The sequence below is a fragment of the Lycorma delicatula genome, chromosome 2 (genome assembly GCF_047948215.1).
Source record: "Lycorma delicatula isolate Av1 chromosome 2, ASM4794821v1, whole genome shotgun sequence".
NCBI lineage: Eukaryota > Metazoa > Arthropoda > Insecta > Hemiptera > Fulgoridae > Lycorma > Lycorma delicatula.
Window position 1 is genome coordinate 54,354,714 of NC_134456.1, and position 14,986 is coordinate 54,369,699.

Genomic DNA, 14,986 nt, shown 5'->3' on the forward strand with positions numbered 1-14,986 from the left:
AAATACACTAAATGAAATAAAAATGAATAAATAATTAAAGTTAAAGTAAATAAAAAAATGTAAAAAATACAGTAAAAAAAGTTAAACCCTCATAAAATTTAAAAACAATCACAGAAAGATAAGAAACCTCATATTCAGAGAAGACTCCTCCTGTCTGCAGAAAGACACATACACTTACATAATCGGACAAGAATATATGTGTGGTTCACCCCACATATTGTAACAATATAGTTCTCTCACCCATGTCTGAAACATGCCTTCCAAATCTGCACAAAAACTGTCCTTTCAAAATGTAGACTTATGTATTTGTGTATTCATTATTTTCAAATTTGCTGACTAAAACTCATTCAAGACCACAAACTTAGCTTTACAGGTACAAGACAGGTACAAGACAGGTACAGGACTTAGAACATTCCTTCAACATTTGTCATCTTCAAATAAATGAAACCAGATCATCACAGAAAGGACATTAAATAACCACAATCTTCAATGTTGAACATGCTATCATTCTGAAAAGTATGACATACTCATTATTGTAATGGTTTTATTTTTGTACCAGGAAACTGAAGTATTCTGTTTCAAAATTTTAAATATATGTTTATAGAAGTAAATATATATTTTTTAAATTAATTTACTGCTAACCTTGCAATAGCTCACAAGAACATTGAACCTGTTATATCCATTAATAAATGTAATTAATATATAATAAATATTAATTAATAACACTGAATATTATAAGTTAATGACTAACAATAGAATTGTGTATTGCTAAAGAAATATAATATTATAATTATATAATATACAATTGTGAAATTGCCCCAGCAAGACTGGAAAAGAATTACATTTCATTGACATAACACACGTGTTCTTCATTCAAACATTTGTAATTCCATGCTAAAATATTTTCTTTCATTTCCATGTTATTGAGAAAATCATTCTAAAAAACAGCCTTCCACTTTCTTGTTGTTAACTGAATGATGTGTGAATTTGGACTAAACAATATAATATAATCATTGGTATTGATATTCTCTAGATGCCAGCTCTAAAAGGCTAGCTAGGCTAACTGAATTGTAACAATTTTTTACTTTACATGAATAAGAAGAAGGAACAGTTTGTTCTTTATTTATAATTAATGAGGAGGAAATGATACATGAATCTGAAATAAAGGTCTCCACTTTATTAAATCTTACACATTCTTTAGTGATCAGGATTGCATGGTTTCCCCTTTCACAATTTTCCTCTTATCTAGAGGCCATTTTTGAATGTTTCTGCATTTATTTATTTTATTAATTATGCAATTTAAAGTTTTCTATTCAGTTTTGTGCTCACTATTTATTTATAAAACACATTTTTAATTTACTTTTCAGTTTCCAGATTATTCAGTAATGGTTCTACCCACATTATTCCAGTGAAATAGTGTTTTCTATTTTATTATAATTTGTTTCTTCTATCTTAGGATTCAAGGAATTATTTTATGAAGCATATGGAATTATTAGTAACAGATTTCACTAAGTAAACTTCGAAAACTATGTATTTTGTTTAAATCTTTGGATTGAATTTGTGTTTTATTTCAGGTCTTGTCTCATGGGAAGAGTATCATAAGTATTTTTTAATGCAGAATGGTTTAAGTGAGGATTATGCTAATAAACATGTAGAAAAACATTCAAGCCTTGATAGGGTACTTAAAGGTAAGTTAATAAAATTAAATTTGTGTGATAAAACAAAAATAAATACATTATTGGCCAAATTAGACAATATATTTTTTTGTTTTGGATATTGGGATTGGGAGTATATTTTATTGTTACGTAAAAAAATTTGCCAATATAGCTTACTTCTTTTTATCACATTTTAAATAACATAGACTGTCACCGTTAGCAATTGAAACACAAAAAGCAATAATTACTTTCTTGAAAGGAAAATACATCCAGTATTCACCCCGGAAAGAAAAATGTACATGAAGTAAGGTGGAAAATACCATGCTGTTAAAAGTGTCCATGTTCTCCAGTGATTAATCTATAGGAATGTAGTTAACCCATTTATTAAACATCACTTCCTATCTTTAAATGACAATCTTATAACTTTGCCCAGTTAAGTTGTGTCAGTGTGGAGAGTTCTTCATGTAGGAATAATTGTTAAGGTTATTATTTGCTATTTGCAAATAGGGCACACTAATCTAACTCAAGGGCATCTCATGAATCAGATTGATGTATTCGTTTTTGTTCACTGTGACTGGCAAGTAATGGTATACCATATCCCTGTGGATTGTGTCTATTATCCAGCATTGCATCGGAAATTTAAATTATCAAATTTATATTATTTATTGATTGTCTTACTATTTTTAAGGCTGTGCATCTGTATTCAAATATTTGATTATTACTCTGTGTTTCATCTATTTATGCCATTTGGTGTATGCCAGATGGTAATCTTGTTTTAAGATAGATTTTAATGTAGTATTTCATTGTGGTTTTATTTTACCCTTAGCGTACAGCATAGGTACTTTACACCTATGCTACACTGAATGAGGAATACTTTTCATTATGATATCACATGTTTAAATTGTTGATATTGTTTTATATTGCTGTTATTTAATTTTAAAGTTTGGTGTTATTAGCTTAAATTGTTTACTATAGTAATATTACATCCAGGCACTGATAATAGCATTTTGTTGTGCGTCCAAGAAAAAAACCTAATTTTATATATCCTTATTTTTTTAATATATTACTACCCAAGATAAGCTAGGAGTTGTGGATCCCCCACACATCATAACAAGATACTGATTACCTTTGTGCCAAAAACCCAGTGAACTCACTATTATTTTGCATAAATGGCCTTTTTATTTCAGTGTTTATAAAAATACTGAAATTGTCATCTATTAATTTTTGAATTTATTTTATTAGATTACTTTTGTTTTTCTTCATAGAACATTTTTAATAATTTGAATAATAAGATGAATTGACTTGCATTTTTAATTTACAGAAGCAATATCTCGTGACAAAGCATCATGGTCTGAAGCAGCTAGAAATGATCCAGATTTTTTAACTCTTGATGAATTCCTTGCATTTCGACATCCTGAGTCTAGTCATATAACTATTCTTGGACTGGTAGAAGAACTTCTTGATAAATTAGGTTATTTCCTTTATACAATATTAGTAGAAATTTATTTTTATTGTGGATTGTTTTATCTTTCCTTTATTAGTTAACTTTACTTCCTAAAATCTAAATTAATTAAAATTTCCTCTTTGAAACATTTTAGTTGAATAACACATGCATTGATGATGTAATGTTTTTTTTTTTATTATTATTATTTTGGTTCATTTTTACCTATAGTTACTATTAAATTATAATTTAAGATTATTTTACGAGTTAGATTAGCTATATACTATTTTAATGAAAACTATTGCATAAAATCCTGTGACTGAATTCTTACCCTGCATTTTGAATATTATCAAATTCATTCTATACCACTATTTTCTGTTAATAGTGTAAATATAATAGTGTTCTACTATATTTATCTTGACAATTATCTGTTCTTTTGTTTATATTTTAAATGAATTTATAGAATTATTATTCTACATATACAAAATAATCACTTCTAAATTTTGATTTAATTTTAGCAAGTAAGCTTAACTTTAAAACACAAAGTAATTGTTTAGTATGTTAAAGTTAAACTTGTTTTATACCACATTCTAATAATTGCTACCAAACATAATATGAGGTATTTTTTATTTGATTATGACACAAATTGTTGACAGACGTTCAAAAGAAAAATAAAGCCATTACTGCTTAAACATTTCTCTCATGTTATGAGGTTCAAGGTGACAACTTTCTTGAGATGAAGTGAGAGTTCATAATCATACACATAAGAACAATACTTTGTGTGGTATCAATGCATTTACAATCAGTGCAATGATACCACAAGTTATTCACAATCGCTATAAAAAAATTGAAAAATCTTATTATGAAAAATAATAACAGCAGCCATTAATCCTTGAGTAACCCTGATGAAGGGTTTTTAAGCGGCTGAAGGTTTCCATAAAGTTTGATGTTTGTTAATAAAAATTAAAAAAGTAATCTTCCATAATATTTTTTTGTAAAAATGTAGATTAAATGTTCTAAATCCAACAGATAAAATGTGTGGGAGATAATTGGAAAGTAAAGATAAGAAAATATTTTTTAAGCATTTTAACTAAGATTGAATTATAGAACATATTGCTTTTGCTTTTAGAACATATTTTTCATCATCAGTACACGATGTTTGTCAACATTCTCCTCTATTTCCAGTCAGATTTCTAAGATTCTGGTAGATTCAGTTTCCTTTTCAACTGTCTATAATTATTACATCTTTCTAAATTCTTTTTTTCTCCTTTCTTTAGCCCTATTTGAGTGAATGTTTCTCATCTCATGATATGCCCCAGCCAGTTAGCTTTCCTATTTTGATATGTTCTGATTAAGCTACCATCTTCATTCCCTTCATTACTTTATCATTTTTTTACTGTGTTTATTTCTCCAATTTCATCTTAACCAGTCTCCTCTGTACTGATATATTAAATTCTTCCAACCAATAATATTATTATTATTAACTGTGTTGGATATGTTTTATCTGGAGTGGTGGGGGTTCGTAATTGCGCTGCCTCCACAGTCAGTGTTGTTTAAGACCTCAACCACGACCGAGTTCCAGCTCGGCTAGCGGTAATCGTATCTTAATTTACCTTTATTATTAATGTACAACTATTGATATTATTATTTTTCAAATTTTATGTTAACATCAAGAAATAGTGTATCTTATTTATGGAATTCAATTATAGCTGTAGTTAGTTTTTCATTTCTAAACACTTTATGAACTTTATTCCTACCTTAATCATTGACACCCTGTGATATGAACCTTATATGAGATTACAATCCATTCATTACATCTTAAAACACACAACTTCAGGAAAGAGAGGGGTTCTTAATATATCTTGTTTGTGCACATTGAAGCTTTTTACCAAATGCATTGATTTCGGTGATTCTATTTTATTTTATAGAAGAAGTTTCTTTGTTGGTAAGTTTCCCGTGGTAAATTCCTTTTAGCTTACTTAAATTGAAGAATATTTAAGTGAAAAATTACATAGATTTTGTATATTTGTTTGTCATCATCACTGCTCAGAATTAGTTACTTATTGTAGTATTCAATAATTAGTAAACTGTAAATAATAATTAAGGATTACATTTTTAATATATTTTTAGTGTAGTTATGTTTGATAAGTATTTTATCATGAATCTTCAAGAAAATTGGTTGGAAAAGTTTTTGTTAATATGTCTAAAATATAAAAAGTAGATTTAAAAATGACCCAAGAAACTCTGTGACTTTATATTTTATGTGAATGTATAAAGTTAAGGTAAAATAATAGATATTCCTGTATTTGCAAGTCTCATAATGCAAGCTTGGGTTAGGAGTCTCTTTACATGATTTTTGCATTCCTCTCTGGGCTATTATCAAGATCCAGGTTTCTCACGTTTGCATTTTGTTCAATCAGCCTTTTTTCTTACAGGTAGCATTATTTGCTTGCCATCATTTAAAAGAATAATAGTAAAATTAAACAAACTTAAAATAAAGTAATGTAACCAATTTTTAAAGATGCTCTGAAAAGTTAAAAAAAAAAATTATACTTTAATCTCTTCTTAAAAATCTCAAAATTTTTGAAATCGGTATCAAATTAAGAATCAGTAAGTTATTAGTTGTTTCTTTTTTTAAACTGACATTGAAAATTAATCCAAAGAAGAATTGTAAAAGTATTATCGTTTCACTTTTTGTATATATTTTTTTAAATTCAATTTGTTTTTTAATTACCTTTAGTACATATAATGTTTTTCATTTCTTAAATGTTAAAGTTGTGATTCATTGACTACTCGTGGAAATAGTTATTGTATTAGTTCATGCTGTTATTTTTATATTTCTTTCATATTTTGGTTTAGTATTACTGTGAGTTATTTGTAGGAATTATTATAATATTAATATACCTACCATTCTTAACCTTCCTTTCCTATAATTTCTACCTAAAGTTTAAAATCACAATTAATGAGGACATGAGTAACGATAGCATGAGGTAGTCATGCTATCTATACACAATAATCAAAAAGTCAATATGTGTAATCAATAATTACACAAACATGACTGATTTTAGATATCTTTAAAGAGAAATATTGGCTTATATAATGAATAGTAAGAAAAATTGGATTGGATGAGAGTGAAAACAACTGTTTACTGAGGGATAGCACTAAGGGGAAGGAGAAATGAATAAAAGAATAAGGATGAAGAATTTTCCAGATTGCTGACAACTTAAAGGTAAAATAAGAAGACTATAAAGGGATGATTGGACATTAGTGAACAAAGCGAAATGTAAGGCTATCATAAAAAGCTGTGTTAATATCATGTATTTATGAAGTTAATAACTTTAATCATTCTTTTTCCTTTTTGCAGATAGGAATGATGATGATATTTTGACAGAGGATGAATTTGCTCAACTTAAAGTGGGTGATAATGGAGAAGCATTGTTATCACAAGGTGAAAAAGAAAGGAGAGAGGAATTCCGTACTTTAGTTGATACAAACAGTGATGGAAAAGCAGACAGAAAGGAGCTTGTGGTTGGTAATTTTTGTTATAATTTAGTAATCATTTTGAAAATGAACTAATTTAGTTAATTCTAATTTTTTTTTCACAGAAGATTTTATATAGTTTCATTATTGATGTTTTTTAATTCAGTGATTGTTTTTGTTACTGTGTTTATTTATATTTATTTATGTTTTTATTAAGGAAAAGGAAAAATTGGACTTTTAACCTTATGTGTCTTGGCTTTCGATATTACTGTTCTATGAAGTGTGATCTGATGAAAGGGCAATCTTTGTATTCTGTGAATAGAAGACGATAACATAAAAGTTATCAACGCAGACAAGTGAAATTTTAGGATCTTTTCCATTAAGTGGCAGCATTTGCATTCTGTTGGGAATAGTGTAAATACGCCTCAGTATGGGATGGAATGATATACCCGCATGGTGACAGCTATATCATGATGGTGTGTCATTACCTTATTTACAATACTCCATTCCTCAGAAATCATTCATGTGAATTGAAGCCTTCATTTATTGTTGTCGTTATTTTCATAAAAACATTATTTTTATTTGCTAAAATGAATTTACTGCAATTGATCGGTCAATATATACATTATATCCCTTGATCATATTTGTATATGTTTTTATTTTATGATACCAAGGGCGACTTGATTTTTTTATGAATTGTTATATTAGTATGTTTTTTATTTACTGATGTTTCATTTTGGTTGTCCTTGTTTATTTTAATATTGACATCAAAATAATTTAATATTCTACTGCACAGGTCAATAAAAAAATAAAAATTTAGAACTGAGATAGAAGTAGGTGAATTAGGATTTATTTTTTATGCTGACTCTTAAAATAAAATCAGTTTTCCTTCATCATCTGAGAATTTTAGTTAAAATATTGAGAATAATACAATAAAAAAAAATAATAATATAATAATTACAATTAAAATTCCACCTTTATTTTGCAGACATTTACATTTATCTTGATTTATTTTTTCTTATTTTCCTTTTGTATTTGGTGAAGTCTTCTCTTTTTATCATTCAGCAGTAGTCACTTTTAGATTCATCCCATCTGCCTTGATAACGTTGTTCCATCTGTAATATATCTTGGTGGAACTTTCTCCTTGTTTGTCTCTGATATCACCCAAGTTTAAAGGGAAAAAGTCCAAATGAGAATATAAAAAATTAATTTTTAATGACATTCTACAGTCTGAATTTTTGTAGTTCACTAAGAATTCATTTATAAGCCGATCATGGTTTTCAGCTTTTTTGTTTCCATGAAAACCAGTAACACCATCTTTGAATGACTTTCATGCTGCTAGTTCTTCAGAATTCACTTTGCTGTCAAATATATTTTCACAAATTAAATTTCTTATTTGTGGCCCAATGAATATTCCCCCTTATAATTTGATTTCACTTAATTGTAAAAAACCTCAACTAAATATTTAAAGCAATCTCCATCTTTTTCTAATGCTTTTACAGAATTCTTCATCAGCCCTAGTTTTATGTGTAGAAATGGTAAAATAATACGATCTGCTTTGACAAAGGGAATATTGGCAACATTTGCCTTTCCTGGGGTAAACTGATTTCTTTTTGGCCAGTCTTTAACTGCATAGTGTTTATCTGTAGCCCGACTATCCCACAAACACAAGGAACAAATATATTTTGTAAAGCCACTCTGGAGACTGAAAAGAAAACCCACACCGGGTTTGTCTAGTGGTGAACTCGTCATTGCAAATCAACTGATTTCGAAGTCAAATGTTCTAAGGTTCAAATCCTAGTAAAAAAAGACAGTTACTGATATGGATTTGAATGCTAGATCGTGGATACCGGTGTTCTTTGGTGATTGGGTCTCAATTAACCACATGTCTCAGGAATGGTCTACCTGAGGCTGTACAAGACTACACTTCATTTATATTCATACATATCGTCCTCATTCATCCTCTGAAATACTACCTTACTGTATTTTTGGAGGCAAAACAGAAAAAGAAAGACCAAGAAGAAGCCCTATTACTTTCAGGTCAGCAGTGATTCACCAACAGTGTTCATCTTACTTAATAGCTTTTAAAATTTTTGACATACTTTCATATGTTTCTTTCATTCCTTCAGCATGTGCTAACAGTATAAAAGAAAACTATTCAAGTTATGCAACAACCTTGCCTTTAAGCTTCTTTTTGATGATTGTATAAGTAAACGTCAATCATGAATAACATATTCCATGTCCAGTTCAGACGTTAGCTCCCTAACGTCTCTCTCTTTTTTCCTGTTTAGCCTCCGGTAACTACCGTTTAGATAATTCTTCAGAGGATGATATGTATGAGTGTAAATGAAGTGTAGTCTTGTACATTCTCAGTTCGACCATTCCTGAGATGTATGGTTAATTGAAACCCAACCACCAAAGAACACCGGTATCCACGATCTAGTATTCAAATCCGTGTAAAAATAACTTGCTTTACTAGGACTTGAACTCCCTAACGTCGTGGCAGCAACAAATTACACCATCTCTTATAAAATATTTCAGTAAATTTTCATTTCGATTTCCATATACTTAAATTTTAATATCCTATAAATTCCATTCTTTAAGATGTGAACCTAGGAGTTCTACATGTCATTTTGACAAATACAAGTCATGAATTAGGTCATTCAGTTCCGCTTGTGTGGTGAAGTGAGGTTCAGTATTGATTCTTCTGGATTGTAATTAATATCTATTGATGTTGAGGATTCATTGGTTGAACCGTCTGGGGAATCAGAAATTTCTTACCAAGAAGTTTGAGCAGTCAGGGTCTGTAAATCGATCTCATAGCTGAACAAACATTTGTGTATGTAATACTGCTTTTTTTGTTTGAATTGAAACCAGTAACATTTGTTAAGCAAAAATAGCAGTCATCATAATGGTTAGTAAGCTCTCACCAAAACATAGGTACCCTAAAATCAAATGCTCTTATTTTCCTTTTAAATTGTTTTTTCCTTTTAATGAATGAAAATAATCTGTAATATTACAGAAATACTTACTTAATTATAAAAATAATTAAGAGTTAATTTATAAATATTTAATTACTTAAAATACTTCATAAAATTGTTTCACCATGGAGTGCAATAGAACACAGCACGAAACAAACATGTGTGTGCATGCGCATGTGTGTGTACTGTATTTTTTATGATCAAAAACAAACTTGAACAACTCAAGTACAGAATTACTAAGTAAATGAAATGACACTTACCTTAATTTTTCTGTTTCTTTATTCCAACAGCACTTTCACAGGATCCCGCATCATCAGTTGCATATAAATTATATAAAATGATATATCAAACATAACATTTTTTTTTTAAATAAAAATTATAAGATATAAAAAGATTATAAGATTAAAAATTAAAATATTAAAATTACTATCATATATACAAAACATGAAGTCAATTAAATAAAATAACTACATATATTTAAATATGATGTCAATTAAGAATTAAAAATTAAAATTAAATTTAAAAATGAAATAATAGAAAATTTATACCATGCAACCTGGCCAGCCAATGTTACATTAATGAGTGGATTTGAAATTATTTATATACATTTTGATTTTATCTATTTTTATCTAAAAACGTGCTACCATCTGTTGTTGCTTTTATAAGTGTCATCTTCAATTCTGTCTAAAACTTGATCAAGTTGGAAAATCTTTTGTACTTATATATATAAAACCCTCCAAAATGTCCAAACTTTTACTATTATTATTTAAATTAAATTTCTGATTTCCACTATCTTCAAATTTGTTTGAATAACAGATACAGAATTTTTGTTATTAATAAGGTGGTCAGCAACATTAGATAAACCCAATTTACCATTTTTATAATTTCTAATGTTCTAAAAATCTAGTTTTAAAATGCCTGTTATATATATATATATATATATATATATATATATATATATATACAGGTGTTCGATTTAAAAAAAAACATGCAATACAAAAAAAGACCTAAACTAAAGTTACTCATATTGGAGGAAGACATCCTGACCCCATAGGGGATGACATCCTCCATGTGATGGTTTTGGTCACCATGCCACCCCCTTATGGGCTTTACCAAAGGTCATCTTCAGTACCTTAGCAATGACATCTTTCAGTCAAGTCTCAGCCAGGATGTCACTAATGTGAATGCCACAAGCAACATTCCCATCATAATGGTGACCTTGGATTTGACCTTGACTGTTATCTCAAGGTTAACATGATTTTTCTAATGAAATTAGCTCTTTTTTATGCCACCAATAAAAAAGAGCAGAAAATTTTATATTGAAATATGTGGTAACAATACGACCTTTGACTTTTTTTCAGGGTGTTTCATTTTAATTGCGTCAGGCGATATTCTTGTAAACTATGCACAGTACAAAAAATTACTTAAACAAAAGTTACTCAGATTGGAGAGGGACACCTCATGGTGACCTTGGATTTGACCTTTACCATTATTTCAAGATTAACATGATTTTATCAAATGGAATGACCTATTTTTTGACTCCACCAATGAAAAGAGCAAAAAAATGTTACATTAGAATATGTGGTGGTCACACATGTGACCTTGGACCTTCTTTGAAGGTCATACAGCTAACCACCAGAGATAGTGTTACACAATAGTGTAGTCATTTTTATACTTTTTCCCATAGTTTGCTTGGTAAATGGCCCTAAATATAAATATTCCAGGAATATTGTATGACCCTCAAAAATGTGCAACTCATATAACATTATCTCTGTATAACATTGTCACCCATATAACACTATCTCGGATGGTTAGTTGCATAACCTTCAAAAAAGGTCCAATCTGGGTAACTTTTGTTTAGGTCATTTGTTTGTATTATGGGTAGTTTACAAGAAAACCACCTGGAGTGATTAAAATGAAACATATATATATATATATATATATATATATATATATATATACACACACACACACACACACACACACAAATACACACTTACAAAAAGAATCTTTACGTTTGAATTTTTCATGTTTGTTATAAAACCTATTGAAACTCTTATTTAACGTATTTAAACAATATAGAATTAAAGTCCCAGATTTGAAAAAAATTAATAAATGAGCAAACTACACAGACAAACATATTACTTGACCCCATACAAGAGGGTTTTCCTTACCACTTAAAGATGGTAACATCATCATCATCTAACAATAACATTACTGATGAAGAACTTCCATAATAATTATGAAAAAATCATCTAGAAGCAGAATTTTCATGTATAACAATTATCATTTGATAAAGTTGTGTTGTAAAAAAGAAATATGGAAAGAAAATAAAAAATCAACTATTGTGCTATTGTATTAGCAATCTTATCATTGATTTTTTTTTTTGTTACTCTGGCACACGTTACCAAAATTGACTTATAACTATGTGAAATTGTTCATAGTAATGTCATTTCTATATATGCATAAAAATTTATAAAAATCTTTTACAGAAAAAAGTGTATCAGATATTCTGTTATGTTTATTTAATAGTCCTTTAAAGAGAACTTTTGGAGCATTTGAAAGTATACAAAAAGTAAAAGAAATTATTTTTCAGATGTTGGTAATCATCGCATTACTCAGAAATGTACAATAATAAATACAGTGGTAAATGATTTAAAAATAAAATAATTAATAAACTTGAATACCAGACAAATATTGCATTTGCAAATATAAACATAATTACACTCTTATAAATGAATATGTAAATTTTTTAAATTGTTTGACAAATGGTTAACTTGACTTTATAACTGATTTAACTGTAATTAGATTCAATTTAATTGATTGTGATAACTATTGCTCTCAATTTCAGCATATGATGATGGTAATGATACTGCCTGAGATAGTATTTAATAACTGATGAATCCATTGATTCAACAAGTGTGTTTTATGTAACCTTTTTTTTATTTGCATTGAGCTTGCTATTAATTATGTTTATTGATGATTTCTTTTTATATTTTTACAGGTTAGTCAAGAACTGACACTTTTCAAAATGCAATGGTTTTTTTTATTTTAGAATGATAAATATTATATATATAAAAATTTAAAAGAGCAAATATAGTTGATTTTTTCTTTCATTTACAAATTGTATGCTGCAAAAAAAGAAAAATATCTCAGGTGTGATATTGCTAATTTCATGGCAGAAGTTTTCTCTCAAGTTCATTTATTGTGTGAGATTTGGTGGAAAAAAGTTGACTTTTGAGGTGTTCCCATAAAAAATAGTAATTGGTTGAGAGATCTAGGAAGCAAGCTGCCCACAAAATATCATCAAAGTGGGAGATAAGATACTGGAAACAGATTGTATAAAGTAAAGGTCTGTAGAACAGTATGGCTTATAGTGCTGTCTTGTTGAACCATACTTCATTTTTCAAACTGTTATTGTCAATTCCCCAACATTTCACAGTAACAACCAGCCATAACAGTTATTGCTCATTCATCATAATCTTCAAAAAAATATGGATCTACAATTTTATATCCTGAAATCACACACAATTCTTGATCTTAATTAAATAGAAAAAATGACCTCATTTTCCCATTATTCTCTTCATTTAGCTGAATATATTGTTGCATGTCAACCCCACCAAAGGGCAGGTGATATTAAACTCTACAAATAACATCTTCACTTCATTTGCCCCAGATTATAGCTACATGCCAAAGATCATCACTCTCAGAGAAACCAGCACTTGATTAGTACCATTCTTACCTTAGATAGTTTATTATGTTGTAACCCTAAGAAAGACTCGAATAAATAGTACTATAAGGCAAAAAATTAATGTTCATATTTCTTTGGGAAACAATTTATTGAATCTAAGTCTTCTTTTCCATCTAAGTAATGAAACATTTTTTGAGAGAAAACTTAATAGATCTGATATTTTGCTTAAAGGATTATCAAACCCTTAATTTTTTAGTTTTTCAAATTTTTGAGATTGAAACTGGTGGAAACATGTAAGTTAATTTCTAATTACAATTTTGTTGATTTCTTCTCACATGAAAAGCTACGTGAGCAGTTTATCTAAGTAGCTGCAAAATGCAAAAGGGTTAGATAAAGTTTTTACTTTTTTATATCATATTTTTTTAAAAATGAATTAATTAGCTTGATATTTTGCAGATGTATATTGATCCAAAAAATCCAAGACATGCTAAAGAGGAAGCAATATCATTAGTGGCATTAGCAGATACTAGTCATGATGGTAAGCTTTCGCTACAGGAAGTATTAAGCAAAGTTGATCTTTTTCTTGGAAGTAAGATGGTTGATACTGCCAGAAGTTTTCATGATGAATTTTGATATTATTTTCTTATAGCAATAAAAAAATTTTTATAATGTGTACGAAAAGTTTTATTATTTTGTAAATAAATACAATTTAATTTATTTAGGATAAGATTCTTATTTGTGAATGTAAAAAAATAATTTATTAGAGGCTGTATGATGATATTAGGCTGATGTTTTAGACCAAATTCTAAATAATTTTTGGAATAAATTTGATGCTTTTCATATATTATATTCAAAATTTAATTTTTATTGTCATTAGGTATTAATAAGTCATGATAAGTCGTAACTTGATTAGTTAAATGCAATTGCAGTCATGCATAAATATTTCAGTAACATTTATTTTATAGAATTTTTACATTAGCTTTTAATATCTCTATGTTTATGATTTTTGAAATTATTTATTTCATATATTTTAGATATTGTTTTTGCTGTTAATCAAAAAAATTTTATTTCATGAAAATGATGTGTTCATATGTATATTATGTTTTTCATATTTATGCACCATATTCCCAATTAGCCAAGTCAGGTTAATGAGTTTACAACGTACTTGGATTTTAATTTTTTTCTTTTTTCTTTAGAAATAAGATATACTTTAATGCATTTGATAATTTTTTTATTTTTCTTATGCCCTTGAGATACAAGGGAACTTGAAAACTTCTGGTTGATAACATGTTTTGAATGAAAAAAGGGTATTTTTGAAATAAGAATTCCGAAAAGGCATAGCTTAGAAAGCAGTAAATAATATTTTGGTGTTAGAACTTTCACAAAAATCATTAATAAAATCACTCTGCTAGTCTGTGTGACAAAGCTGTAGTAATGCCACAGCTTTGTATCTGCGTTTCTGGGTTAGAGTCCTGGTCAGCCATGGCATTTTTCACGCCGTAAAAAATTCATTATCACCCATCAGTAACTGTTAATTGGACATAAGCCTGTTTTTGTAGTATAAAAATAAATAAAGAAAAATTTCCATCTGACGAAATTTACAACACATTTAATAGGCAACAGACTCTTTTGCCAAAGTCAATTTATATTTTGCTTCAATAGAGGAATGATACTTGTAAGACATTTACATATAGTTGCTTTTACTGAGCAGTTAAAAGCAAGGCATGATTTCTTTTAT

At 28.4% G+C, this 14,986-nt stretch overlaps 1 protein-coding gene across 3 annotated transcripts in view; it reads left to right on the forward strand.

The window, feature by feature from the left end:
- The window catches only part of myd (stromal cell derived factor mayday), a 73,922-nt gene extending 59,729 nt beyond the window's left edge, over positions 1–14,193 (forward strand). For 2 of the 3 annotated variants that reach the window (XM_075355319.1, XM_075355318.1), the window contains exons 3-6: positions 1,575–1,688; positions 2,977–3,126; positions 6,461–6,624; positions 13,705–14,192. In XM_075355319.1, the coding sequence (XP_075211434.1) occupies positions 1,575–1,688; positions 2,977–3,126; positions 6,461–6,624; positions 13,705–13,881 (605 nt within the window). In that variant the 3' untranslated portion in view covers positions 13,882–14,192. Of the gene's footprint in view, positions 1–1,574; positions 1,689–2,976; positions 3,127–6,460; positions 6,625–13,704 lie in introns of all 3 variants that reach the window. The other variant, XM_075355317.1, reaches the window with a different exon arrangement.
- Positions 14,194–14,986: the final 793 nt, after the last annotated feature.